Source organism: Pleurodeles waltl, chromosome 10 (assembly GCF_031143425.1).
Source record: "Pleurodeles waltl isolate 20211129_DDA chromosome 10, aPleWal1.hap1.20221129, whole genome shotgun sequence".
Classification (NCBI taxonomy): domain Eukaryota; kingdom Metazoa; phylum Chordata; class Amphibia; order Caudata; family Salamandridae; genus Pleurodeles; species Pleurodeles waltl.
In genome coordinates this window covers 75,255,446-75,282,468 of record NC_090449.1, presented here as the reverse complement: position 1 = coordinate 75,282,468, position 27,023 = coordinate 75,255,446, and the positions used below count along the sequence as shown (strand labels likewise).

Below are 27,023 nucleotides of genomic sequence, written 5' to 3'. Positions count from 1 at the left end.
GCTGACATTTTCAAACAGGTCTATGCTGGACGTGAAGATGATACCAGTTTTAGTGCTGCATTCATCAACAGTCCTACTAATATTGAAGACAGGATGCCGAATCAAACAGAAAATGATTCCAGCTACCAAGCACATATTTCTTGTCATAATCTGGAGAGAGAACATCCCTGGTTCTTCTTCATTGTTGTGTCCAGCTCCTGAACCAAATACGCGCAGTCATAGACTGGTTAAACTCCCTTCAAAATACAATGACTATCTTTTAAATTAAAGTATGCATCTTATTTTTATAATTGTATTTACCTGTGTATGATTGTATTTACCTGTGCTTCATTGTCTTCCTTTTGCTTTGTGGAGGGGGAAGATGATGTAGCAAATGGTATCTTATTTTATAATTGTATTTACTTGTGCTTGTTTCTTTCTTAGTTCCTACCTTTTCTTACTCATTGTTTATATTCAAGTGAGTAGTTCCATATCGTTGGACTAACAGAATCTTTCTGAGAGGGTTCTGGATTCCTGGGAGGGATTGCTAGACTGACCTTCAGCCTGATCAGATGTGTATGCCTGCCATCGATTACAATAAACATCACACTTGGATTACCCTCTCTTTCCGTGTGAAGGACTCATCTTTTCCTCTTCCCCACACTACATCTATATATATATATTTTTTTACAGAAATGGACACTCAATAAAGAAATCACTAAATAAAAACAAGATATAATATATGAACAATCAATGCAGTTTGCGCTTGGGTCAGTTTGTAAAACGAAACTTAGCCGGGCTGTTTTGGGCACACGGTCCCTGGCTTCGGAATCCCTTCAGTGCCCTGTTAACATCAGAGGACCACGTACGCCTGCTTTTATTCAGTCTTATATAGCGAGAACTCGACCCGAGATACCGGAAAGCTTTACATAACCACCAGTTACATTACATAAAGGTCACGTCTTTGTATTTACTTGGCACGGGGAGAGTTGCCTAGAATCACAGGGTGTTGTTAAACCGACGCCGGGACTGATGGCTAGCTTCCCAGTCCCAAATTCGGCAGTTCTGGCTGTAACGCCAAATCTTCTCCGCAATGTGTCCGTCCAACCAAGAGACGTGAATCACTTCTCCCGGACAGCCTGGCGGACACGAATGTAATAATTTAGCTCTGGAAGGAGCAGAAACTTCAAACTCTGCGTCAGGATCCATAACAAACTAGCGTACGGGACGTCACGTAATGCTTGTTACGTCCCTTCCTGGGAGGGCCTGTGTCTTCGGGCAACGATTTGTAACCAATCGCATGCCTCCGGGGCGGTACTGACGTTGCCCCTCCCAGTAGCGCCCCCAAACTGTCAGTCACTGCAACTAGCTGCCTGATTGGCTCTCTTCGTCCTCCGTGTTTTCAGTAGTTTGGAGCGCAGGGAAGAGCGGAGGCAGTCGGAGTTTTGCGGGAGCTCGGCCGGGAGGCAGGAGGTACGGGGCGCGCTCGGGAAGCACCCGCCGGATCCGGGAGAGCATCATGTCCACGAGCCAGCTGAAGCCGCGGCTCTGCCACATGCTGAAAGGGGAGGGCGGCTATGGTTTCCACCTGCACGGGGAGAAGAACAAGAGCGGGCAGTACATACGCAAGGTGGAGCCGGGCTCTGCGGCCGAGGCAGCGGGGCTCCGGGCGGGGGACCGCCTGCTGGAGGTGAACGGGGCCAACGTGGAGAAGGAGACCCACCACCAGGTACTGGCGCTTACCTTTATTCTTCTGTTATCCTAAAGCAACAGGTACTTAAACTTCTGGAAACATCTCCTGCCGGCCTCTGTTCCGACAACGCAGGGCGCAGGCTTTTCATGACAGCCAACTGCACATTGCATGTTTGGGTAGTTTATCTAAAATATATGAAGCGAAAGTGGAACTGAAAGTCCTACAATCCATAGTGGTGTCTATAAAACATTCATTCAAGTTTGACAACCTGTCTCACGCACACCTTCTGGCGTCCCTTGCAGATACAAGTAATAACTTGCTTTTCATCATTCTTGCTTGCAGCATATGTTTTTTACATAGCTTATCCCACAGCATATTTTATTTAAAAACTGTCTATACAACAGATTTAGCTGTTACCATGTTACCAAATGTAATGGTATCTGCTCGTAATCTGTAAAGAAAACATCAGCCCTCTCTGTTCATCTCTTGCCATTTTTTTTGCAGAGCCTAAGGCCTCTCCAGTACTGAAACAATTCACCTAGTGCTGATGTTTCTGTTCTCTCCTTATGTTTTCATCGTGGGTAGACGATCTCAATTAGAATGACATGCTTATTGTGCCCTTGCAGTGTTTCTAGCCAGTCATCCTGTATCACCTCGGCAGCATTTACACCCGGACATCTTAAGTCACTTGCAGGGTTTTCAACCCCCTGTAACCTGCAGTGTCCCCATTTAGCCATCCGATGCCACTTGCAGGGTTTCCTCCTAGTTCATTTCTTTTGTTTGCAATATTTGGACTCAGGCTTAATGTATTGTTTGCTGGGTCTTCAACCAGCCGTCCCGTGTCACCTGTAAACCTCCCACCACCATCCTTTTCCACTTGCAGGCTTCTGAGCCAGCCGTCTTCTGTCACTTGCTTCTGCCCAACCATCTTCTGTTGGTTGTATGCTTGCCATCCCCCGAGACTTGCAGGCTTCCCACACAGCCGTCTTTTGTAACATTCTTCCGTTCAACCATCTTCTGTAAGTCGTCGGGTTCTCATCATCTGTTAATTGCAGGCTTCCCATCCAGTCATCCCCTGACACTTGCAGGCTTGCCTTCCTCTGACACTTGCAGGCTTCCCATCCAGCTGCCCTGTCACTTGCTTGCGTCCACCCATCTTCTGTTGTATGCTTCCCATCCATCCATCCTCTGACACTTAGGCTCCCCTTCCCATTCATCCTTCCTCTGACACTTGCAGGCTTCCCATCCAGCTGCCCTGTCGCTTGCGTCTACCCATCTTCTATTGTATGCTTCCCATCCAGCCATCCTCTGACACTTGCAGGCTTCTCTTCCCATCCAGCCATCCTCTGACACTGGCAGGTTTACCATCCGGCAGTCCTGTCACTTGCTTCCTTCCACCCTTCTTCTGATGGTTGCAGGTTTCTAATCGAGCCATACTCTGACAATTGCAGGCTTCCCATCTAGCCGTCCTATGTCACTTGCTTGGATCCAGCCATTGTCTACGTGCAAGTTTGCCACCCAGCCATTCTGACACGTGCAGGCTTCCCATCTAGCCGCCCACTGTCACCTTTTTCCGTCCAAAATTCATCTTCTACTTGCAGGTTTCCCTACCAGCCATCCTCTGACCCTTGCAGGCTACCCATCCAGCTGTTATCTGTCACCTGTCCCGTCCAATGATTTTCTGCCACTTGCAGCCTTCCAATCCAAGCCATCCTCTGTCACTTGCTTCCGCTCAGCCATTTGCTGTTGCTAGTTGCAGGCTTCCCATCCAGCCTTCCTCTGTCACTTGCTCCCATCCAGCCATCTGCTGCTAGTTGCAGGCTTCCCCACCAAGCCATTCTTTGATACTTGAGGAATCCCAACCAGCCGTCCTCAGTCCCATGCTTCCATTAAACCATCTCCTGTCATTGACAGACTTCCCATCCACCCAACTCTTGACACTTGCAGAGCCTCTATCCAGCTTTTGCCACTTTCTTCTGTCTAGCCATTTATGTCAGTTTTAAGGTCTCCAGCTGGTATCCTCATAACTTTGCAAGGCCACCAAGGCTCCATGCACTGAACCTATGTGTCTTCTCCACTCCATCCTCCTCGACATAGAGAGAGAGAGGGATAAAACCTAATTTTCTATTGCTGGAACTCTCGTTACCCAGTCCCTTGTATTCCAGTTACCTTTACTCCTACAATTCGTACCTTCCAGCTTGGAGCATGTACTCCGGCCAATGCAGGGACTGGTCTAGCCACTCCTCACAAACCCCTTGGTCCTCTAGTCTCCTTCATTTTACTTCAGATGGTCAAACGTGCCTATCACCATTACTACCGTACTCATCTATCCCTTATATATTACTGCCTCCTTTCTACTCCAGAGCGGAGGTGGCCCAGAGCCGGGATTGGACAACTACTGTAGTTATCCATTCTGGTTTCCTTATTCCTCGCTCAGCACCCATCCCCCCCTTTGTCATAGCTACCTTTATACGATGGAGGAAACCGCCATCACGGAAGGTAATACATTTCTTTCTCATGCAACAAGATTGCTGAAGCAGCTGCAACTATCCCAACTCCTCTTTTGCTTCTCTCTGATTTGTTCTTTGCCATCATCCCTCGTGTTACACTCGTGGTGTGTTTCTTCTACTGTTCCTGCCTCCAGGCAGACTGGCGGTCCGCTCTCCAGCCCACAGCTGGTTGTGTGTCCTACTTATGGGCCTTCCTTGACTGTCTTCACCCCTTCCCATCTATCTATCATGCCACCGCGTCCTCCTCTTACAGAATATCAGTTTTACACTTCTTTCACACAGTTTCTGTGGCGGATTCCAACGGGTTTGTCGTAAACGGCCGCTATCCTGCTTAAATCGGTTTCTTCTGTGTCCTCCAAATATCAAGCGATAGACATGTCGCCGTGTATTCTGATTGTCATTCATTAAAACTCAATCGCCTCCTTTCCAAAGCAGGGCCCCACTGCTTTGTTCACTGTATTTTCGCTTCGATGTCAGTGACATAATCTGCGTCTGTGAAGCACACGTTCACCCGTGGGCCTCTTGGTACTGAAGTAACAAGTGTGTTGTTACCTAACTGAATGATACTCGTTTTATCGACTTCAGAAGGATGAAAGGCTGACAGAACTCGCCATTGTTGAATCGTTACTCAACTTGTCCCTTCTTTTCGAAGGTCCTTGGGTCCCCTGTCTCCTCTTTTCAGTCTTCAGACATTCGCGAAGACGATGCATCGATGTACTGGCCACATCCTCCAGCCATCACCTCTGTTCACCACCCTATGCCAAGACATGCACCTTTCTGTGTCCCTGAACTCAGTTTATAAATACTCTCCTTAAATACTCGACTAAAATCCTGACTATTGCTCTGTATTATCTAAAGTTGACCTCCGCCCTTCATTTGCAGAATAAACACAATTGTAGTGCAGTACTGCTGAAGACTTGGCTGTAAAAGAGAAACACGTTTGAAAGAGGTACAAATGACTGACAGATTTGACCCTCGTTGTTAAAATATTGTGGTGGTCACGGCAATAGTAGTGCCACAAATAATCAATGGATACTTTGTGTTGTGTTATCACACGTTTTGGAGCTGCGTGAAAGAGGTTTCTCAGCAAACTAACTAAGCAGCGCAGGAGACTGGCTTCAAAATGTAGGCAGCATGACGCACGACGTGACCTGGTTTGGGGGCTATGCCTCCGGTTAGCCCACCAGTGTTGTCATAACATAGCGGGCTCCGTATAGTGGCGACGAGGTTCACGTGCGCTGCCCCTTTACCTCTCGCACAGAGAACAGCTTCCAGTCCTGTGCTCGCCGCTGGGCCGTGTAATGTAACTCTTTACTCCCGCTTTTGCATGAGTTGGAGCCGAGGCAGAGCATACAGACGTCAGGATAGATCAACGGCCGCCGTAACTGCTGTCCCAGATTGCCCATAGCATACTGTTCACAATGTGTACTTTGCAAGGATTAAGTTGCTGCATGGGGGTAGATCGGGCGCCTGTTGTGAACGCACAAACATCAGTCGTGTAAAGAAACTTATCATCCTTGCAGGATCACAGCAGACTTTCAACAACCGACAAGGCCGCCCATCCGGCGCCGCTCAGTGTTTGGGTCAGTAGAGTGCATTTAATATCACCAAGGCTTCCCCTACCACCCCCCCACCCAAAAAAGTGAATCGTCCTGAAAAACTGCTAAAACCCTTCGACACAAAGTGCATTGGAAACATTCGGACTTTTATGGAATCTCTGAAGATATAAATTCTGGGGGGGAGGGGATGGGGGGGGTTGTATTTGGTCAAGGTTAGCCTGCTTGAAAACACTGCCAGTATGTGAGCTTTTAGGTGAAAACACTTCATAAACGGACTGCTGGCGCCTACGTATGTGATCGCTGGGGATGTCTGACTCTAGTGTACACCAGTTTCCTAGGAATGTCCAAAAACGTTGACATGTTTCAGCTAGTTGATTTCCTTCTGTGTTGTTGACTTCTGCAGTCAGTAATCTTTCGCTCAGGTACCCCCCAAGGTTCTCTTATTCAGTCAGCTGCAGACTGTGGCAAGGCAGACCTACTGTTAACCACCAGGAGTCTCCCCAATCATGCCCCTGCTGCCATTTTCCTGCTGACCTGGGTGCCCTGCTTATATTTTTTTCCCTCACCAACCGGAATCCCAGAGCTTCTTCAACTTCAGTGTATATGTTCCCTTCCAAAAGCGCGTCACACTGTCACCGTTCCGCTAACCGTGACGGGCATTGCAGGCGGACTGCACTCTGCAGTCACCTTTTCCAGTTGCTGCAGCACCAGTGCTCGTTTGAAGATCTCCTGTGAACTGTAGACAAGTTTCAGTGAAAGGTACTCGCACTGACTGTCATCTTGCACCACAGCTGCCCAGGTGTGTGACTCGCACGTAGATGTTCTGGAGTTTAAGAATGCAGAGGCCAGTGGGAAAGTTCGAACCCCCCACCTTACCCCAAACGAGGGTGGGCCTTGGTTCGTCCTCCTAGTACAGGGGAAAGACAATCACTCGCACAGCCTAAGAATGTCATTGATCTCGCCCTCTTGGACCTACGCTGGGATACTATGATTGGTTTGCAGAGTCCATCTCTTTCGTCCCTGCCGTCCTTTGTTCTATGTACAATCCATGCTAAAAAAAAAAAAAAAAAAAAAAAATGACAAAGCCAATAAGTCTGGGCTTTATTGCTTTATTTCTTTTTAATTTCTTCATAAAAGTAACAAAAAGTAAAAATACCACTGTTTCAAGGTCCAGTGTATATGTTTACGAAAGAAAAGATAAGTAAAAAATAAAGATTCGCTGCAAAAAAAAATTAATAATAATGAAATGAAACCAGAGGTGGCCTTGCATCCCTGGCAGTGACGTGAGAGCCTTCTAATAGAATATTTGTGTGTGGTAGAGCAAAATGCTGACTCACTGTGAGGACCACCAATGGCTGACCTGGGCTAGTCCATGACCCCAATGCTGTAGCATGTGGTGGGAGGAAGCGAGATGTGCAGGACACCTCAAGAGACTTGGAGGAAGAGAGGCTGAAGTGCCAGGGCCCTCGCCTGGAGGACACTGCGGTGTGCACCACCCATTGCCCCTGGCAGCACTGCTAATGACACTACCAACACATCTACTAACCATCACACTCTTAAAAGTGTGACCGTTCACACAATTCCAGGTCCTCAAAGTTATCAAAATAGCTTGGGTGACAGCCATTAGTCATTGTGAATGCATATTGGATTAATATATAGCTTTTGTTGTGCTCAGGCAGACAGGGCCATCTTTTGGCAGACTGATTTGAGGATTTACATTTTTTTTTCTTTTTAAACCTTGAACCAAACCTTCCCAATTGCCCTAATCATATTGAACTTAACCTTTTTAATAATGGCTGGGCTCAACCTGTCTCATAAAACAGCCAGCGGCTGCTTCACCCCAACACCAATTAATATATATTCTGGGGGGCTGCCTAATGGCCCATGTGTACTAGCCTGCTTTTTAGGTGCCCAATAGGACAGACTAGAGCAGTGCATCAGTCAGCCTCCCCTATGTCTTGGGAGAACCATATATTTCAAGGCCTGCCTCGCCCGTGAGCACTGCCACAGAAAATTCGTGCTCAGAGTTTCTAGATTTTTGATCCACTGTCCTTCACGATCAAGTGGGATAGTTCTAAATAAGTACAGGACTTAAGGCAAAATTATCATTTCCAAGACATTACATCGCCCAGCCAGAGTCCAATACAGTCCATTGATCCTTTTTAAGTCTTGACTTATTTTCCCTAGCAGAGGCTCCGTATTCAATCTAGAAGTAGAGTCTACTGTTGCTGAAATCTTCACCCTAGATAAATGGCATTGTCCACCCGGCGACTGTCTACCAAGTCCACATTTCTAGTACAAATCAGCTGGGTCTCCCCCCTGGTAAGGAGGTACCCAGAGAGTGCACCAAATTCTTCTACTAGGTTTTCTTCCTCCTGAAGTGCCATCTGAGGCTCGGGTGTTAATAGCACGATGTCATTGGCATATGCTAATACCTTTGTCTTAAACCCATTCAACCTGACAGGTTGAATCACCTGATCATTAATTGTCCATCTTATTAAGGGGTCAATATACAAGGCTAACAGAATAAGGGAACATGGACAACCCTGCCGAATCTGAATTCTTGCAGGCTGTTGTCCCATCATCTGAAGCTGTGCATAAGGGTAATGATACAAACACTTCACCATGCCAGAACTAAACTTTTTATGCTCCAAAACCCTCCAGAGAAATCCCCGTGCCACGAGATCAAACACCTTCTCAGCGTCGAGAAGGATCATAGCCAATGGAGCCCCTGAAGTTGCAGCACTGTCAAACAAGGTAATAGCGTACTTAACATGGTCAACTGTACCCGTCCTGGGGTAAACCCATGCTGCCGAGGTGAAACAAGCCTTCCTATAACCTTCCCCAAACGTGTTGCCAACACCTTAGCGTATACCTTTGTATCCGCATTCATTAACAAAATTGGCGTATATGACCCTCGTTTATCTGGTGGTTTCCCTTTCTTTCAAAAAAACAATTATATTTGTTGCCTTCCAAGAACCTGACGGAACCCCATTCTTGCAGAACCCAAAGGATCAGGTCCATAAAATCTCTAGCAAGCACAGAGAAAAAAGTTTTGTAGAACTCTACCAGGATTTGATGTGGGCCAGCCGCCTTACCAGAGGCCAACATCCTTATTGCATCCTGAAGCTCCTCCATTGTAATACTTGCATCAAGAAGCTACACCTCATCATCTAAGACAACAGACACCTCGATGTGTACGAAAATGATTCACTTGCTGCTCAGAGGGCTGTACATCTCCATGCGTAGTAGTGCTCGAACAGCTTAATAGTACCTTCCCATCTTTTTTGTTTATTTGCACATCTTTCATAAAGCACAGGCCGTGGCACTCAATCTCTCTGGTGTGGGAGTGGATTCAGAACATTATAGGTGTAGAAGAAGTGATGTCATGCACCGTTTGTCCCTGATGACATCACATGTTCGACGTGGTATTCCGTTATCAACCTCGTATTGCTGCTCAGGAGCCTTGGGAGAGCATTGAGTGCTATTTAGAGAGATTAAACAAGAATTTTGAGTTACTGTTTATTTTCTTGCTGCTGATTTAACCACTTCCTGATTCCATGGTTAACAAGGGCAGTACAATTGCAAGAGGTGGCTGAGTAAGTGGGATATGTTGTACAGCGCCATCCATGAAGCTTACGTTCTCTCAGCGGTTAAGTATCAAAAGACAAACTGGGATGTGGCTGCTGCTATCCTTGGCTCCTCTTATTGGCTGTCCACGTTTTCTGCAGGGGTCACCCATGTTTGTATAGCTGGTTACCTAAGGGTGGTTTCATAACTCTCTTGTGTTCTATAACTGCTTGGCAAGAAGTGGTGCCCCTCGTCGTCTGACCAGAAGGGCGAATGAGCGCGCGCAGCTAATGAGGCCATTAGTTCTGGGAATATCCCTGCTTGGCTCTCAGGATCGAGGCTGGCTGCCTGCCCTTCTTGTTTAACCTTCAGTCTGCTGCAACCCCAAGGCGCTTTTCCGTGATTCTTGGCCTCTGCTTGGAATTCTGAATAATCAAACTAATCTGCTTTGAAACTTGTTTGCAGGACTTTCGGACAAATCCTTGGATGCCGGCTTCTTTACTGTTGTATTTGACTGCAGCATTTGTACAGTGCTCCATACCTGTGACGAGGCTGCAAAGCGCTCCGATTTGTGTTGGGTTCCTGGCACCCTTTGGAGTATATGATTGGAAGAATGTTTGTTCTATATGAGATATCGTCAGTGAGTTTCCCAGTCATGCTTCAATCATGGGGCAGCGTACATCACTGCCCAGAAGCATAGACCCATCCTCACAGACCCACTGTTGTATGACAAGTCTGCCATCTGCATCTTTTGTTTATGCGAGTGGCAGCAGTCAACTTTTAGGCCCTCTGGAATTATGGTGTTTGTTTTATCTTGATTCATTCAATCAGGTGTTATTTGTATAGCGCGGCTTGTCACCTGAGTGGGTTATCCAGGCGCTTGCTGCAGGTGTTTATTGGAAAAGCCAGGTTTTCAGTCCCATTCTGAAGTGGGTCAGGAATGGTGTGGTGTGGTGTGGAGGGGAGATGTTGGTGGTGAGGTGAGAGAATCCGTGTCCTCCGGCACGGCAGCAGTCTAGGCTTGGTATCTCTGCAAGGGCAATGTGTGCCAAGTGCAGCTTTCTGGTCAGTTGGTGGAGGTGAAGGGTTTGGTTTAGGTAGGTGGGTCCTTGGTTATGGAGGGCTTTGTCAGCATGGGTCAGGAGCTTGAACTCTCATCTTTTCTGTATTGGGAGCCAATGGAGGTCCTTCAGGTGCTGGGCGATGTGACTTCTCTTGGGCAGGTTGAGGATCAGTCTGGCAGCTACGTTCTGGATCATTAAAAAGAAGTATAGAGCTACTATACAACTGTAAGGATATATATATATATATATATATATAACATCAGGAGATACTTATAATAAAATTGTATATAGCGTATGTCAAGCGCTCATTATCTTGTGTCCCATCTGCAGACAATCAATACAATACTTATACATTTATCTTTTCAGAATAAAAGCTCATATAGCATAATATCAATCCCTTATTTCATCAATAATTTATTGGATATATACAAGAAAAAGGAAAGAAAATAAGGTAAAACACAATAATTATACAAAAATACCTACAAACTATACACAGAAAATATCAAGTGATGTGACTTCTCTTGGGCAGGTTGAGGATCAGTCTGGCAGCTATGTTCTGGATCGTCTGGAGTCTTTGCATGACTTCAGGGGTGGTGCCTGGATAGAGTGCGTTGCCACAGTCCAGTCGACTGGTGATAAGGGCCTGCGTCCCTGTCTTCCCTGTGCTGATGGGGAGCCACTTAAAGATCTTACGGAGCATGTGGAGCATGTGGAAGCAGGCTGAGGAAACGCTGTTGGCCTGGCATTTCATGGAGAGTTTACTGTCGAATGATGCCAAGGTTGCGAGCATGATCTTTTGATGTGGGGGTGGATCCAAGCTCTGCTGGCCACCGGGAGTATTTCCAGAGGGTTGTCTGCAGATGATCAGAACCTCCATTTTGTCCATGTTGAGCTTCAGGCAGATGTCTTTCATTCCGGTGGAAACTTGCTTCATACAGTTGTGGTAGTTGGTCTTCATCTTGGTGGAGTCTGTTGAGAGCGAAAGGGCAAGCTGCATGTTATTAGCGTAGGAGATCATGTAATGTGATCTCACAATATCTGCGTGTGGTGTCATGTAGATGTTCAAGAGTGTTGTGCTTAGGGAGGAGCCTTTGGGGACGCTGCAGATTTTGTGCTTGATCTGTGATGTGAAGGGTGGGAGGCGGACTCTGTGGGTGCGTCCTGTGAAGAAGGATGCCATCCATCTGAGCGCAGTCTGTGATTCCAGTGTGGCGTAGTCGGTTGATCATTGTGTGGGGGGAGACTGTGTCGAAGGCGGCAGAGAGGTTGAGCAGGATCAGGTCGGCTGCTTCTCTCCTGTCGAGCAGGGTGCGGAGTTTGTCCCTTGCGGCGATCAGAGCTATCTTGGTGCTGTGATTGGCTATGAAGCCTGATTGAAAGGGGTCTAGCAGGTGGTTTCCCTCCAGGTTTTCGGTGAGTTGGAGGTTGATGGCCTTCTGTAGGAGTTTGGCGGGTAACGGGAACAGAGAGATAAGCCTGGAGCTTGCAGGGGTATGCAGAGGGGCTTCTTGAGGAGGGGTCTGATCTCTGCGTGTTCCAGGCTTCTGGAAAAGTGGCCAGGGTTAACGAGGCATTGAGGATGGTGGTGAGCTGGTGGCTGATCTAGTTTCTTCCGAGGTTGAAGATCTTGTGGGGCAGGGGTCGATGGGTACTCCTGAGTGGATGGAGCTCATGAGTGTGATCGTGTTCAGTTTGCAGATGTGTCCCTATGTGGTGTGTAGGTAGTCAGTGGTGGAGGTTGGTGGGATGCTGAGAAAGTTGGAGGATTGGGGATCGAAGTTACTCCTAAATGGTTTCTATCTTGTTGTGGAAGTGGTCGGTGAGGGCCTCGCAAAGTTCTGGTGGGGAGGAGGGTGGAGTTTTTGATGGCTGATGAGTAGGCAAACTCTGACAATGGTGAAGAGTTCCTTGGTTTGTGTGGTGCTGATCTCGAAAGAAGCAGAGCTTCTTTTGAAGGAAGAATGGTCGTCACCCAGGCTTGTTAGATGCTGCTTTGAATGTGATGTGTCTAGGTGCAGGCTGCCAGTGTAAGGACTGGATTCTGTGCTGCAAGGCCCATTTCTAGACTGTCAGGTTGTGCAAAGTAAAATGATTGCAAACTCACAATTTGAAAACACATTTTGTCATGTGCCCAATTTCTAAATATTCCCAAGTATGATTGTCCCATTTAGGAACAATAAAGTCACTGCAGGGACTTGTAAGTCTTGTCACCGGACCATCTTGCTCCATAATCTTGATTTGTCCCTGCCAGTTAGGCTAGGGCCCAGAGCAGTTTGATACAGTGCCAATCACTTTTGAACGGATATCCCTTTAAACGTGCACAGTGGCATCCAGACTTCTCATCCCTGCCCCTGGCCTGTGTGCCCATCACCTCACCTTACATGCAATTTCTTTCTTTTTTAATTTATGTATTTATTAAGTTGTTTTCAGATTAACAACAACACATGACAAATAGTCACAGGGCAAGTGTTCATTATCACCAACATTGTAACAGACCCACCCTGTGCATCGGTTTACATTTTATATCTGTATCCGGCCCAGAACCTGGGCACTCTAGCAACAATTCAATGAATAGCACAAGGCAACAGAAAAAGATAAACATAGAAACTTTAACCTGTGAAAGTCATCTTATGGAGGGAGAGTGAAGGAAAGAAAAAAGAAGTTGGGGGTACGTACATGCAATTTCCTGTCAACTTTGTACTGAAGACATACCGAGGGATGGTGACAGGACAGGGAACGAGTTGTTTCTGTTTGGCTAAAGAGATGCTACAGGCCAAGAGTAAATTCTGCTTGTTCCTAGAGCTAGGGTCCCTTCCTTCGGAATTGTGGGTAGGTTGGAGTAGAAGGCAGTACAAGCGGGCAGCTTCAGCCGAGATATTCTTTAATATGTTATGCTATCAGGGTATTTCTGTTGTGTATGTGCTGCCTTTGGCATTGTCTTGTAGCACTCTTTGCAGCCCATGTGACTATCCAACATGTTTCTGAAGTTTCCATTGCAGTACAAGGTCTGGTTCGGCTTGTGATGTGGTGTGACGGTGTTGTTTTCCAGTGTGTTTCAAGGTTAGGAGGCTGTGTGTTCTCATTAAGCTTTGGGTATGTGATGTTGAGCACTCCCAGGTTTCGCTTGAGGGGTTTACCATTGACTTGCACATGTTCTAAGCCTGTATAGATGTCCCTTTCCCAATGTGCGTTTTCAGGGGACTTGTCTGTTGTGTGCCAATATTCACCAAATATATGATCTTCGTGATGTGTCGGACAGAGATTCTGTAGGCTGCATTAACTTGTGTGTTGTTTGAGTCCTCCTGTGCAGGTGTCTCTGCTGCTACAAGAAGCAGGGAGCTCCAGCAAATCATTGACAGTTACATGATTGCCCAGCGTAGTCCCAGAGGAACTGAACTGAATGAAGTTCTCCTTTCCATGGCCAGTATTTAGTTTGAAAATATTGCATGGATGTGGCCCGTCTGGACTGATGCAGAACAACCCTGGACTAAGAATCCTGTTTATAGTTTTAGTCAATAGAGGAGGACGCAACTTATGGACCTCAGCATCATTTGGAGCCTAGTAACACTACTTCCCAAGAATTTCCTTTGCCCATCTGCCTATTTTGTTGGAATCTACCGCTCGCGAGAGCTCTCACTGTTAATGATCCCCAGTCACAGTGGGTTAGTTTAATTTTATCCAGACCATCTTACTTCCTTTTCAGATGAAAAGTGATATCTTCCTGAACCTGCATTGCTTCCCTGCTTAGCTCTGGAGAGCAAAAAAAAGGGGCAGAAGTGGTTGGAGTTTCACTCAGGAGACAGTTTAATAAATGTTTCTTTTCGAAGTTCCAGCCCACCTGTCTCATTCACAGTTCGTGTGCAGTGTCTTTGGATACTGCTGGAAATGCATGTCCTTCAGTGGCCCCTTAGATCGCAGCTAGATGTTCCAGCTGACTGGTGTATGTTCAGACAGTAGGCATCCATGTTGTGACTAGAGGAGGGCAAGTCTTCTTGATGGGCAAAATGGATTCTTGACAACATGTATCCTTGCCAAAAATGATAAATGAGGAGGTGCTAACCTCTGACCCCCAAATAAGGGACTAAAAGTCAAACACAGCCATTGCATTGTTAATACTAGCCCACGCTGCATCAGGCAAGCATTGATGGCAAACCTGTCTCTGTCACCCCATTCACAAACAAATAAAGGTTGTTTAAATTAGAGTCAAACTGCATTTTAGACCCCAATTTTCAGATGTAGTAGTGAGAAGATGAAGGGACTATAGAGAAGAGGTGGCTATGCTTCCAGGTTTGCACATCCTAAGTATACAGACAATTGCTGGGGGAATTCTATCTTATTTCTTTAAATGATGTCCATTGGGTGCCCTTCTGGTCTTACACCCAACCACCAAGGGTGTGTGGCTGTACCGACTGGTATTCCAATCGGAACTGAAAAGTTTATTTTAAATTACCAAGGCAGTCCACAAAGTCCATATTGTTTAAAGTATATCAATAAAAGTTCTGAACACATCTTGTGATTCGTTAGGATTTATTCTTCCCAAGGCACGATGAATCCAAAAACAATAGCCGACACGTGTTTTGTCATTAACACTTTCTCAAGCATTTATTAGTGGGGAAAAAAACATCCCAAAGTAATGCAAAATTCGTGCTGTCTTAGAGTATTCTATAATGGGCTGTCTTCCATGTAATAGAAGGTTTCAAAGAAATTCAAGGAGAAATGGCCATGATAAGCCTTGAATGTTAATGCTGTGAAGAGTGGAAAGGAAAATAGCAGTTGTGCGAGAAGAGAAGATGAAGGGTTCGCTGTGAAACTATATCTCCTTGACTTCAAATCATGAATGTGACTGTGATAACACTTGTCACTGAAAAAAATGGGAAATCCTCTGGCTGAGATACATAGTGCACCTAATTATTGTCCGGTTCATGTAAGGAACAGAGCGAAAGATGATGGCTCCTCACAAAAAATGATGTTTTTGAAGCCATTGAGCAAGTACTTCATTCTTTCTGGTTAAAGCAATGTTACAGACTCACAAGTGGCCTTCTTCTGTTCAGGGCTGGGCCTCTTCCTGGCCTGACTCTGCTGTTCTTTACCAGGGCCACTTCTTCACTCTTTTGCCTTTTGTCCTGCCAGGGCCTGGATGTGCTACAGCCCCAACCTTTCATCTTGGTCTTTCAAAACCCAGCCCCTGGCACACATGCCAGCAAGTTTCATTGTGTGACATCATGTTGCCTTTTTTGTTTTCAACCTTTTTAAAATGTTGTTTACATGTTCGGATGCTATCTGTCGCTCATTAGAAACCATCCTACGTTACTGATGGTTGTGCCATGTTACACTTTTGTGCTTTCAAAAGCCATCAGTGTCATAATTTGTGAAGCAGCTAGATTTGCCCTTATGGTGAGCCCAAACTGTAGGTCGGTGTTTTTAAGATTTTGGATCATAACTTTACTTTAAATTAAATGAAGACTTTGAGGCAGATTTTTTTTTTTTTTTTTTTTTTTCATTACTGCTTTTTTTTAATTTTTTATATTGCTAGTAAGCAACCAAAGCTTTCCTATAACTATTTTATTTTACTGGGGAAAAGGTTAGTTTTTTGTTATGATGTACTTTATTTTCTTGAGTAAAGTATACACTGGGCATGGCTGTAGAAACAGGATTGCCCTTCAGACGCACCCAGTCACGTAGACCCAGTAGGCACAATCTTCGGTCATGCAGTGGGAGGTCAGATACAATTTACTTTGTTTCAGCAACTTATACATTAAAAAATACATTTAAAAACATAAAAATTTCACTTAACAAATTAATCTGTGGTGGCACTTTTACAAATGCGTATAAACCTGCCATGCAGGATACAGTGATATGTTCAACATGTAAATACTTTATGGGGCCGTGAAGAAGTGATTTTGATTGTGAAATGTGTGTCAAATCTGATGTTGCCTAATGAAAGTTGAGAGAAATGAATATTTAGATAAATAAAGTATACATTGTAAAAAAGTATATGTATTTATAATTAGATTCTGGTGGAACAGTTCCGAAAATATTTCTCTTCCATGTCTCCCTATCGTTTAATTTAAAGATGTGCTTGGGAGAGGGCATCGGGGCACGCCCACGCAGCTTCCCATTAAATCCTTGAACTTAGGTGCCTTACTACACTCTTACAAAGGAATGGTGGACACTACAGTATTTTTGCTTGAAGCCTTAGCTACCACTGAAAGGAATATTGATGGATTCTTTATATTTGAGGGCAGGAGGAATTGTTTCTCTCTCGGTCATAAAGATTACGTGCTGCATTGCTTTGCAGTTCCTTGCTATATTAAATATTTATACCGCACACAGCACAGACTTAATCCTCTTTGGGTGCAGAAAATTCTGGCCCTTGCAGGAAAGCGGAACCCAATGTGCCATGTTTCTTCTTTCTACTAAACAAACTATGTAGCAAATACTGCGAGCTGGAACTTGCCTGACCAGGCTCACCCTAGTAAAACCTCACCTTTTCTGACTATTTGGCATACACAACTTGTATCGAGCCAAACCCCATTCTGTCTTGAGGGGGAGGGGGGAGGGAGCTTACTTAACCCTTTACCCTGTCTCCTCTGTCTGCCCTCATGCAGTGTTGTGGAAGGTCCCACCCACCTTTCATTCATATCTAGATTTGTCACGGGTTGGTGCTGATGCCACAATAAGATCTTTAGAATCTGCTAGTAGGCTGCAAGGTACTAGGAGACACATTTGCATCCAGGCACACCCTGTTTGGCTCTCGTGATGTCATTGTATGAGCAAGGCAACATCACAACACAAAATAAAATGATGGACGGAGTGTTGAAACTTTTCAAACACTCACCCCTAGTCACAGATCTGGTTTAATCCATTGTTATCTTGCTTGAAACGTCACCCTAGTTTGGACCCAGCCATACGCAAAACAGTCTTGACCCTGTTCCCCATGGGAATTGTCCAGCCTGAACTGCCAGACCAGGTCCACCCTGGACAGGAAACAAGCATTCTGGGACCAGTTTCAGGGTATCACCCTTCATCAGCCAGGCCTGCTTGAATCCAGTGGCGCACCGAGTAAGGGACCCACGTCTGGGCATACCCTAGCCACTTAGGGCGCACAAGGCAACATCACTACACAAAATAAAATTATGGACGGAGTGTTGAAACATTTCAAACACCCACCCCAGCCACAGATCTGGGTTTAATCCATCACTATTTTGCTTGCTACGTTATATGAGCAATCCCTAGAAGGGGCGAGAGATAGAAACACAATGGTCAGCCTAGAGTGTCTTGTTTCCTCCAACAACAAGTGGCTCATAAACGGTTAGTAAACACTGGTCATGGGCCTCCGAACATCTTCATGAGCATAGATACATATGTTTGAGAATAGTGCCTTTGCGGCATGGGGAAGAAGTACAAGGACCCGATATATCTGTAGTGGTCTTACTTAACTAGCGAGCCAAGGGTAGGAACAGCTGACACAACCCTATGAAAAGTACAGAAAATTTTTGCTGGTCTCTGCATGATGTACCACAGACTTGTTGTACTTGCTTCCCTAGTCAGGAATGGAAACGCACAGATTTATATCAGTGGTTTTGTAATCTGTACCTGACTGATTACTACAAATTCTCCTTTGCAGGAAGGACATCTTGTTTTTATGTTTAAGTGCATTGAGTTTGTTAGGAAGGATAATGATGCCTGAACACTATTTAAATGGTGTACGGAAGAATATGAGTAGTTTTGCTTCGCAGTAGGGACCAACAAAAGGAGGATGATGACTACTGTAAGATTCAAATTGAAATATTTCTAGAAGGTTAGCTGGTCTAATCTGTGAATCGTATTTTGTAATGTAGTACTGGGAAGGGCATTTACTCCCCAGCAGATGTGGCGAACGGACTACTTTGACACAGTCCCGTTTGGGAAGCACAGCTAATAACTGAAGCATCTATAACTGAAGTACTCGGTGGGTGATTACCACTCCCTTTCCATTCAGTCCAGGAGAAAGGAATGGGACCACGACAACCAAAAGCACATTTTGAGACCTTAATGAGGATACAGTGGCTGTGGTGTCTCTACTGTAACCCTCGCAGATGGTGTGGCAGAGTGGATCGGTGTGGCGACCTTTGCAGCTACAGTGTTGGTGAGTTGGATGGTCCTCAAAGGCACTCTAAAGGGTCTTGGTACAATCCCACTCATCCACGGAGACAGCATGTGGGTGAGTTGGAAAGCACTGTGCCTAATATAGGAATGTGATGGTACCATAACTCTTACAGGCACCATGTTGGATAATACCATGGTCCTCACGTGCACATTGTTGGCGAGTGGCATAAGACCGTAACCCATGCGGGCAAGGCATAGGAGAGGATTATCCCCAGGCACAGTATAGGACAGTCCAGGTACAGAGCTCTCAAATCCTATTTAAGTGTCATTGTTATTGTTCGAGAGGATCATCACCATGACAGTCATAGCCACGTTTACAGTCTATCTTCAGCCTGTTTATTGTTGGACCATTAGTGCCGGGTGAACAATTGCAGGTTCCCTTTTTTAGTGTCTTTTGTGAAGAGTTTAACTGTTTTATTTCACTACAAGATTTACAGTTGTTCAGGAGTTCTAGAAACAGAGTACATTTTTCACCGAAGATCCATCTGAATGTTTCAGATTCTCAAGGCATTGTCCCATTTTTCTTAGCGGGTGAAATATCATGAAAATGTACTTTTTCCTCAGTGTTTTATGCCTGAATCATGGGATATTTGGTGGTCAGGCGTGTTACGGCCCCTTAACTGTGTCTGAGAACATTACATTCAGTGATAGCCCCACAGTCAAGTGCTACTTATCAAGACTCTAGTGAATATGGAACATCTTATAGGGTTAATATACTTTTCTACGCTTTCTTAAACCATCCAAATAAGTAACTGTACTGACCAGTGACCTTGGATTACTCTTGGGTTTCCATGAACTCATAAATAGAACAGAGATTGAACAGTATACACATAAATGAGCGATTAAATGGCCATGGAGGCATGATGTTAGGTGTGTTAATCAGTCAGCTCGACTGGTACAAATGCAACCGCTCTCCTGCTTGCTACTTACATGATGGACCCGGCGAAAGCTCACAGCCCCGATGACCATTGCCTGGCACACATGCATCCTTTTTCCTATTCGCTGCTTGTATGGTGTGCATGGCCCCAACTCACAGCTTACCCTATATGTATATGTAGAATGTCTCCAAGCTGGGTTCCATTGTGTCTCCTCTCTTGGAACCGCGGTTTAGAAAAGGAGGAAACCAATATAAGCATTAGTAAGGCCACAGATGACAGATTCCAGCGTGTCTACACTATTGACAAAGCCACGTATAGTATTGTGATTTTAGTTTTTGTATATGTACACTTAGTTGTTGGCCTTGTGTGATTGAGAAATGGCATTTGCTTTTATTGTTTGCTACACAAACTGCATGTGTGACCTGTACTCCTTAATCAGTGAACATAATTAAGAACAGGTAACACCGTTATTTGAGCTGTGTGACCACCAGGGTAGCAATTTTGCGCTGTGTGTAGGTGCAGAATTAAGTGGATTTGTATTTTTTTCACTATGAAAAGGACTTTCAATTCAGGTTGTTATACATGAAAAAGTAACTATAGTGTCTACTTTTTGACCGGGTCGTATGTTTAAATGCTTTGCTGCTTCTGTATCTCTTACGACTGACCTGCTTCATCTACATTTGCTTCTCTTTTCTGCCCCATCTATAGGTCGTGCAGCGGATTAAGGCGATCGAGAATGAGACCCGTCTGCTGGTTGTGGACAAAGAAACCGATGAATACTTGCGTAGCCTTCGCATCACCTATGCCGAGGCGATGGAGCAAGGCGATGACCTAGGGAACCTGCCCAGGTCTCCCACAAACTCCACCTCTGGAAACCCACCGAGTTCTCCGTCCAACTCCACTTTGGATAACTCTCCCTCTTCACCCACCAACTCCATGTTTGGGAACTCCCCCATATCTCCGTCCAGCTCCACTTTGGGGAATTCCACTACATCTCTCACTTCCTCCATGAAGTCGCCCAGCAGTGACAACGGGGAGGTTTGGAAAACGCAGACGGATATCAGCGATGGGGACCTCAGCAGGCGCTCGCTCAGTCACAGCTCCGAGAACGGCCGACAGGTAAGGTGTATGTATTGTAATGTGACGGGCATTTGTAAAGCACACTGTTACTCCCAGGAGTGTCCTGGCGCTATGCATCAGGGGTGTAGCCTATCTGAGGGACCTCACTGTTACTCTTGATAAAAAATGTTTTTTAAAAAGCCAGGTTTTCAATTTCTTCCAGAACCGAGAGGTGGCTAAAATGTCTCGTAACTCCAGAGGGAGTTTGTTCCATGTTGAGGGGTAGTGTGCCACCAAGAACTCATTACGTTCAACGAAAAGGTGCTAGTGAAGTTTTCTAGGCACATTTGCACTGCTTTACAAGCTCAAAACAGCATTTGCACCGATAGATCGGTCCAGGAGTCTGCGCAGAGTTGCACGGCTCTAGTGCAATCTATTCAATTCAGAAATGTTGATCCAAAATTGCACCACTGTGACCTGACCTTTAATGATTTGTCACAGCTTGAAGATTGTGGCTAAATTAACCACAGAAGTAATTACAGACTTGCCGCCAGACGAGCAGGATTTTGGACCAGGTTCTTCTTAGGCCTCGCCTGCTCACAGTGCATGCACTTTTGCCGCAAGGTGTATTGTTTACAATAAAGGGCTTGAAGGTTGCCCACTGCTTACCATTCGTTGGCATGTTGATCACGTTCAACAGTTTGTCCTTTGATAGCTTATTTTAATAACCAAGATTTGTTAAGTTCTTTTGAACTTTGCATGTGACTTTGCAGTGTGGGGGTACAGTGGCATGTATGTGCTGGGCCTGATAGCTGCTCCCTTTGGGTTGCTTGGGTTTGTCAAGTAAGACTTAGAGGAGTGGACCGTGTCTGCGAGTGGCACCATGTCAGGGATTTAGAGTGTTTGATTCTCTTATGATCTTACAGGTTTCCGCAGAGGCATCTGCCTGCAAGTTGAGGGGCACCCGTTTTTGTGAATGAGATCACATACAATCATATAATGTTTCACATTGGGAATGAACGGATCTTAACAATTCTTTTGTATTCTCTGGTTCTTCGTGGCTCCAATCGTGACAGATGGAAATTCCATAGTTTGGCAACTTGAACAGTGAGGCCTCCTTCCTTTTTTTTTTTTTTTTTTTTTTATTACAAGCATGACTGGCATCTGCTTTTGCTTACCTTTGCTAGCATGAGTCCTGGACCTTTGTTGAACCGTGACTCAGAGTTGACTCACTAGCCAAACTGGCTTCAGACTTGAAAAGAAACCCCTACTTTATTATTAATTAGAGTTGTGGGAGACAACAGCCGGGGACGCCTAGCTTTTTCGTAAATGTGTCTGTTGCGTGTGACAAATTTCCGTGATAGCCACATGAGATAAATGAACATAAAAGTAATCAATTTAAGGTATAAACTAGATAATGCCATATTTTCAGTACATGCCCGGGAGATAAATTAACATAGAATGGATATGTCTGGGTATCATTTTCAGAGTGCCATCTTTTCAGGATATCCACTTGATGAATTTGCACACACTTTATCTAAATCGGAAATATTTAAATAGTTTATGGTATTTTGACAATCTGACATGACTCCTGCCCTTTTGGGCCACAATTCTTCATCCCTGGACGATTGCTTTCTGCAAAAAGAAAAAAATGTGGTTTTGGTAGTTTAAGCACGGTCACAGTGTGCTGTGCATAACCTAGCAGGGAATGTTGCCAGGCTCATTCATTCTGCAGGCACAGCGGTTCGAGGACGCACAGTGTCCAAGGCGTCTGTCCATTTCCTGAAGGGAGCGGTGTGGCAGGGAGGGGGTAGAAAGCTTATGGAGGCTGACAGAACGAGGCAGTACGTGGAACAGCGTTTGCAGGAGTCCAGAGCAGAGAGACGCCCTGTGCTTAACCCAGCCCTCGAGGCGAGGCAAGCAGTGCCTATTATGAAAGCTTGTCCCACGCACGGATTGAATGTTTGACAGCTCCTTCTCCCACGCATGCCGTGCAGACATCCGTGCCAGGTGTCAGGTCTCCAGCTGGCTCTGTGGTTAACACACCCAAAGTGTCGCTGTCACTGCTCCTGCGGGCTCATGTGGCCACCTGTCCAGGTTGTTCATTTTCTTGCAGAGTGGTATTGAAAGCACCCAAGAGGGTAGTTGCGTCATAACTGACGCCGTGTTCTACCTCGTTGATGAAGCGGCCACCTGGAACACGAGGGCGACACTTAAAGGCCTAGGGTTTCTGCCACCTGCGCTTTGCATGCCGGTATTTGTAGGCCTCAGTGGCTCCACAGGTCACAGTGAATGGTTCCTCTCCTGAAGGCACTTTCCTGTGCTGGTGTACGCTCTCTCTTGTGGCCTGTCACTCTCCTGCGTCTCCTGCACTCACCCCCTCTGACGCTCTCTTCTCATGCCTCTTCTCTCGCCTTCTGTCTCACGCTCTGCGTATTGATTGCTTTCACAAACACCTGCATGTAAACTTTATCTCCTCTCTGCCTGGGCAGTAACGACTCAGCTTTCCTTCACTTTCACATACATGGCTTAATATAGCCCTTGAATGTTCATCTTGATGTCATCCCAAAATATCACGTTAATTTGAGTAGTCTCATCACACGGTATTGCTCATCGTGCCCTTATCGGTGTCTGACTGGCCTACAGGGCAATCGGGCAGTGCCTGAAGGGCTGGTCTGTGCGGGGTCCATTTGTTTTGGAAGTTTGTGAACCCATTTGTACTTTGCTGGGCAAGTTTTTAGGGTCAAGCGTGCAAATCGCTTTGTACCTGTTGTAATCGCTCTGTGGGCTTTTAACCAGGCCCATCAGTTTGGTTGATTTGTGGGCTTACCTTTTAAAATTCGCTTGATTTCGTTAGTGAAAGGCATACCTACGTCCTGCTTTTTCCAGTGTTTAGCCCTCTTTGAGCGCACTGGCCAACTACTGAAAACCTACGAGGCTCCAAGTTTTCCGTATGGCTTCTGGACTACTTTTTCTTTTTATTTCCTACACAGTGCGATCTCACTGGGCAGTAGTTGAGCACATTCCATGACATCGATCCTGTTACATGGATAATTGCACTTTTGTCAGTTACATGGATAGTTGCATTTTTGACCATACTTTTCACTGCGAGCGAACTTCTGTTTCTTTTTGTGTGTCTGCTTCACGTACATGGCAGCCGTCGGCTCGCTTATGTGAAACTGTTTTACTTTTCATTTTCAGTTTGTGGCAAGAAAATTCCGGTTAGGAGTTTACAACGCTAATAGCTTTAACTCAATCAAACGGGAGACCTATTGCATTGCAAATGCTTGTTTACTGTTATTTCCTTGGTATTGCCATAAACATTGCCTGCAGGAAGCACAAATGCATGCAATCTCCCACACCTTGTAAAAGTCCTACACAGCATGTGTTCATAAGTTAAAGACGTCCCTGATTTGCAACTACAGGCCACTGTTTTTAGTGGTCTGATCCGCTAATGGGGGACACGTTTATTTTGGTCGCCAGGCCTATATTGTGTTCCAGTGCGACCCTGCAGCTCACTCTAGAACCAGGTTCTCCCCAGGGCCTTCATTTCACTGGTCTGTAACCTGTGCTCCCTCCTTCAGACTGCTTCACTCCTCTCTCCGTGACCCAGTACTACCTGAAGCTGCGCCCTCCTTCCACTCTACTCGAGCAGAAGACGTAGTTATCTGTGCAGCAGGTGTTGCTGCACTGGGGCCAATGGACGCAAGGGGCCCAGAGCACACAGAGTTGGACTGGCCTGTGGGGCAATCGCACAGTCCCTGAAGGGCTGGTCTGATAGGTCAGTGAGTCAGCCTTTTTTTGTTCTTAGTGTTTTTTTTTTTAAGGTTTGTGGACCTGTTTTGCTGTATTTACTGTTAATTTTCATGATATTTCCACTGTCCTTCCCTGTAGCAAGCACAAATGCATGCATTCTCCCATACCCTGCAAAGCGCCTATAAAACGTCTCTTTACAAATTCAAAACTGCCCTATTCGAAAACGTGGGCCACTTTTTAGGGTCGAGAGCAAGCGCTCTAGCCTGCTGTAATTTCTCTGTGGTGGGTTTTTAACCACGCCCACTGCAACCCCATCAGTTTAGTTGGTTCGTGGGCTTGCCTTTTAAAAATCGCTTGCTTTAATTTGTGAAGGCATGCATATCTCAAGCCTTTTCCAGTGTTTAGCCCTCCTTAAGCGCACTGACCAACTACTGAAAACATATGAGGCTCCATGTTTTCCGTATGGCTTCTGGACTATTATTTTATTTTAATTTGCTACGCAGTGCGATCTTGCTGGGCAGTAATCGAGCACTTTGAATGACATCGGCCCAGTTACATGGATAATAGCACATTTGCCAATACGTTTGACGGCGAGCGAACTTCCGTTTCCTTTTATGTATTCCTTCATGCTTATGGGGTGGCGCTTTAAATCGACTCGCTTATGCAAAACTGTATTACTTTTCATTTTCAATTTATTTGGAAAACAAAGTCAGGTTAAAACATTACAACGTTAATAGCTCTAAGTCGAGCAAATGCTTGTTTAGCTATGTGATTTACAAATGGTGCCAACATTTATTTTCGTGGTGAGCCTATTCTGTGTCTCAGACTGAAGCTAGATAGTCGTTGTTTCACAAACGCTAGCCCTGGTCTTGACAAGGGCGAATGCCACTGAATTCAAGCTAGCTGGGCTGATGAGGGGTGAAACCCCGAAACCGGTCCCAGGATGCTTGTTTCCAGTCCAGGGAAGACCTGGCCTAGCAGTTCGGGCTGGACTGTTCCCATGGGGAACAGGGTAAAGACTGATTTGCATATAGCTGGGTCCAAACTGGAATGGCATGGGTAGCAAAAAAACGATGGATTTAGGCCCAGATCACTGTACTGGGGGTGAATGTTTGACAATGTTCAGCATTCCGTCCATCACTTGTTGTTTTTGCTTTGTCACCCTAAGTGGGAAAGGTATGCCCAGACGTGGGTCCCGTGCTTCCCATGCCACTGGATTCAAGCTAGCCTGGCTGATGAGGGGTGAAACCCCGAAACCGGTTCCAGGATGCTTGTTTCCAGTCCAGGGAAAACCTGGCCTAGCAGTTCGGGCTGGACTGTTCCCATGGGGAACAGGGTCAAGACTGATTTGCATATGGCTGGGTCCAAACTGGAATGGCATGGGTAGCAAAAAAACAATGGATTTAGGCCCAGATCACTGTACTGGGGGTGAATGTTTGACAATGTTCAGCATTCCGTCCATCACTTGTTGTTTTTGCTTTGTCACCCTAAGTGGGAAAGGTATGCCCAGACGTGGGTCCCGTGCTTCCCATGCCACTGTATTCAAGCTAGCCTGGCTGATGAGGGGTGAAACCCCAAAACCGGTTCCAGGATGCTTGTTTCCAGTCCAGGGAAGACCTGGTCTAGCAGTTCGGGCTGGACTGTTCCCATGGGGAACAGGGTCAAGACTGATTTGCATATGGCTGGGTCCAAACTGGAATGGCATGGGTAGCAAAAAACGATGGATTTAGGCCCAGATCACTGTACTGGGGGTGAATGTTTGACAATGTTCAGCATTCCGTCCATCACTACTTGTTGTTTTTGCTTCACTAGTGTAATCTCCTGTTGTTGTTTTTGGCATTATAATTTATACGCTAAATGCGTCCCTGATTATGCCATGTTGTGTATTTGAGCCTGGGTAGAAATCCTATTGCTGGAGCATGGCAAGAAAACCCACTGAAGGCAGATGTCTGTTTTATTTACTGGCTGATTTGTAGAAAGTGCAACTAGAAAACGTGACTAAATCGTGGTTCCCTGATTAAATTGTGTGATCTTAGGCAAATATTTTATTTCACAAAAGCTCTTGCTTCATTATCGTGTATGCAAGCACTTTCAAAAATGAGTTTAGACTACCAGTTGCACAAACATGCCATTTTTAATAAGTACTCTTCAGAGCAGCGCTGCAATGCGCCATATTAATGTCAAAGCTTCCACGTGTTAAAGGAATACTTTAAAAAAAAAAAAATGTTGAACGTACTTCGTTGCATGATTTACATAGCAAATACTTTCAGTGCTCGGCTGGTGTACGGGTTCTAAGATCCGAGCCAGCCGCCCGGCTCTCCTTGTTGATTTATTTATGCGTAATTTGGACGTGCTGAACGCGACTCTATTCTAGCCATGTTTTTGTAGAGTTCAGTTCAGCACGGCACGTAGAGAAGAGTGAAGCCCCTTGCAGGAGTCCCCCCGAAGCTCCCACCCGCCTGTGGTAACCAGGGCCCGGGCAGGCTGCGCTCGCGGCGCGCGCTTTCCTGGGCTCGCGCGGCAGCCATGGTTACGGGTCACGTGCCGCCTGCGGGGCTCTGGCGCCTGCCACGGGCTGCTCCCGAGGCCTGGGGAGGGCCGATAACCGAGGGCCTGCGGCTAGGCCGAGGGAGGTGGAAGGGCTGGTCTCCTCGCCGAGGAGGCGCCTCCGTGTCCACCCCACGGCGTCTCTAGCGCGCCTACTACAAACCCCACAGAACTGATGCTGGGAGCAAGAGTTGAAATGTGTCCAGTACTCCAGCGAGAGCTGCATTCGTTGTGTTATTTGCAACGCGCCCTCGCAGGCT

General features: G+C 45.9%; 1 protein-coding gene across 2 annotated transcripts in view; it reads left to right on the top strand.

The window, feature by feature from the left end:
* Nucleotides 1-1,374: 1,374 nt before the first annotated feature.
* NHERF2 (NHERF family PDZ scaffold protein 2) overlaps nucleotides 1,375-27,023 on the top strand; it is a 232,889-nt gene continuing 207,240 nt past the window's right edge. Inside the window, exons 1-2 of one of the 2 annotated variants that reach the window (XM_069209755.1) lie at nucleotides 1,375-1,708; nucleotides 20,110-20,520. In XM_069209755.1, the coding sequence (XP_069065856.1) occupies nucleotides 1,499-1,708; nucleotides 20,110-20,520 (621 nt within the window). In that variant the 5' untranslated portion in view covers nucleotides 1,375-1,498. The remainder of the gene's footprint in view (nucleotides 1,709-20,109; nucleotides 20,521-27,023) is intronic. The other variant, XM_069209754.1, reaches the window with a different exon arrangement.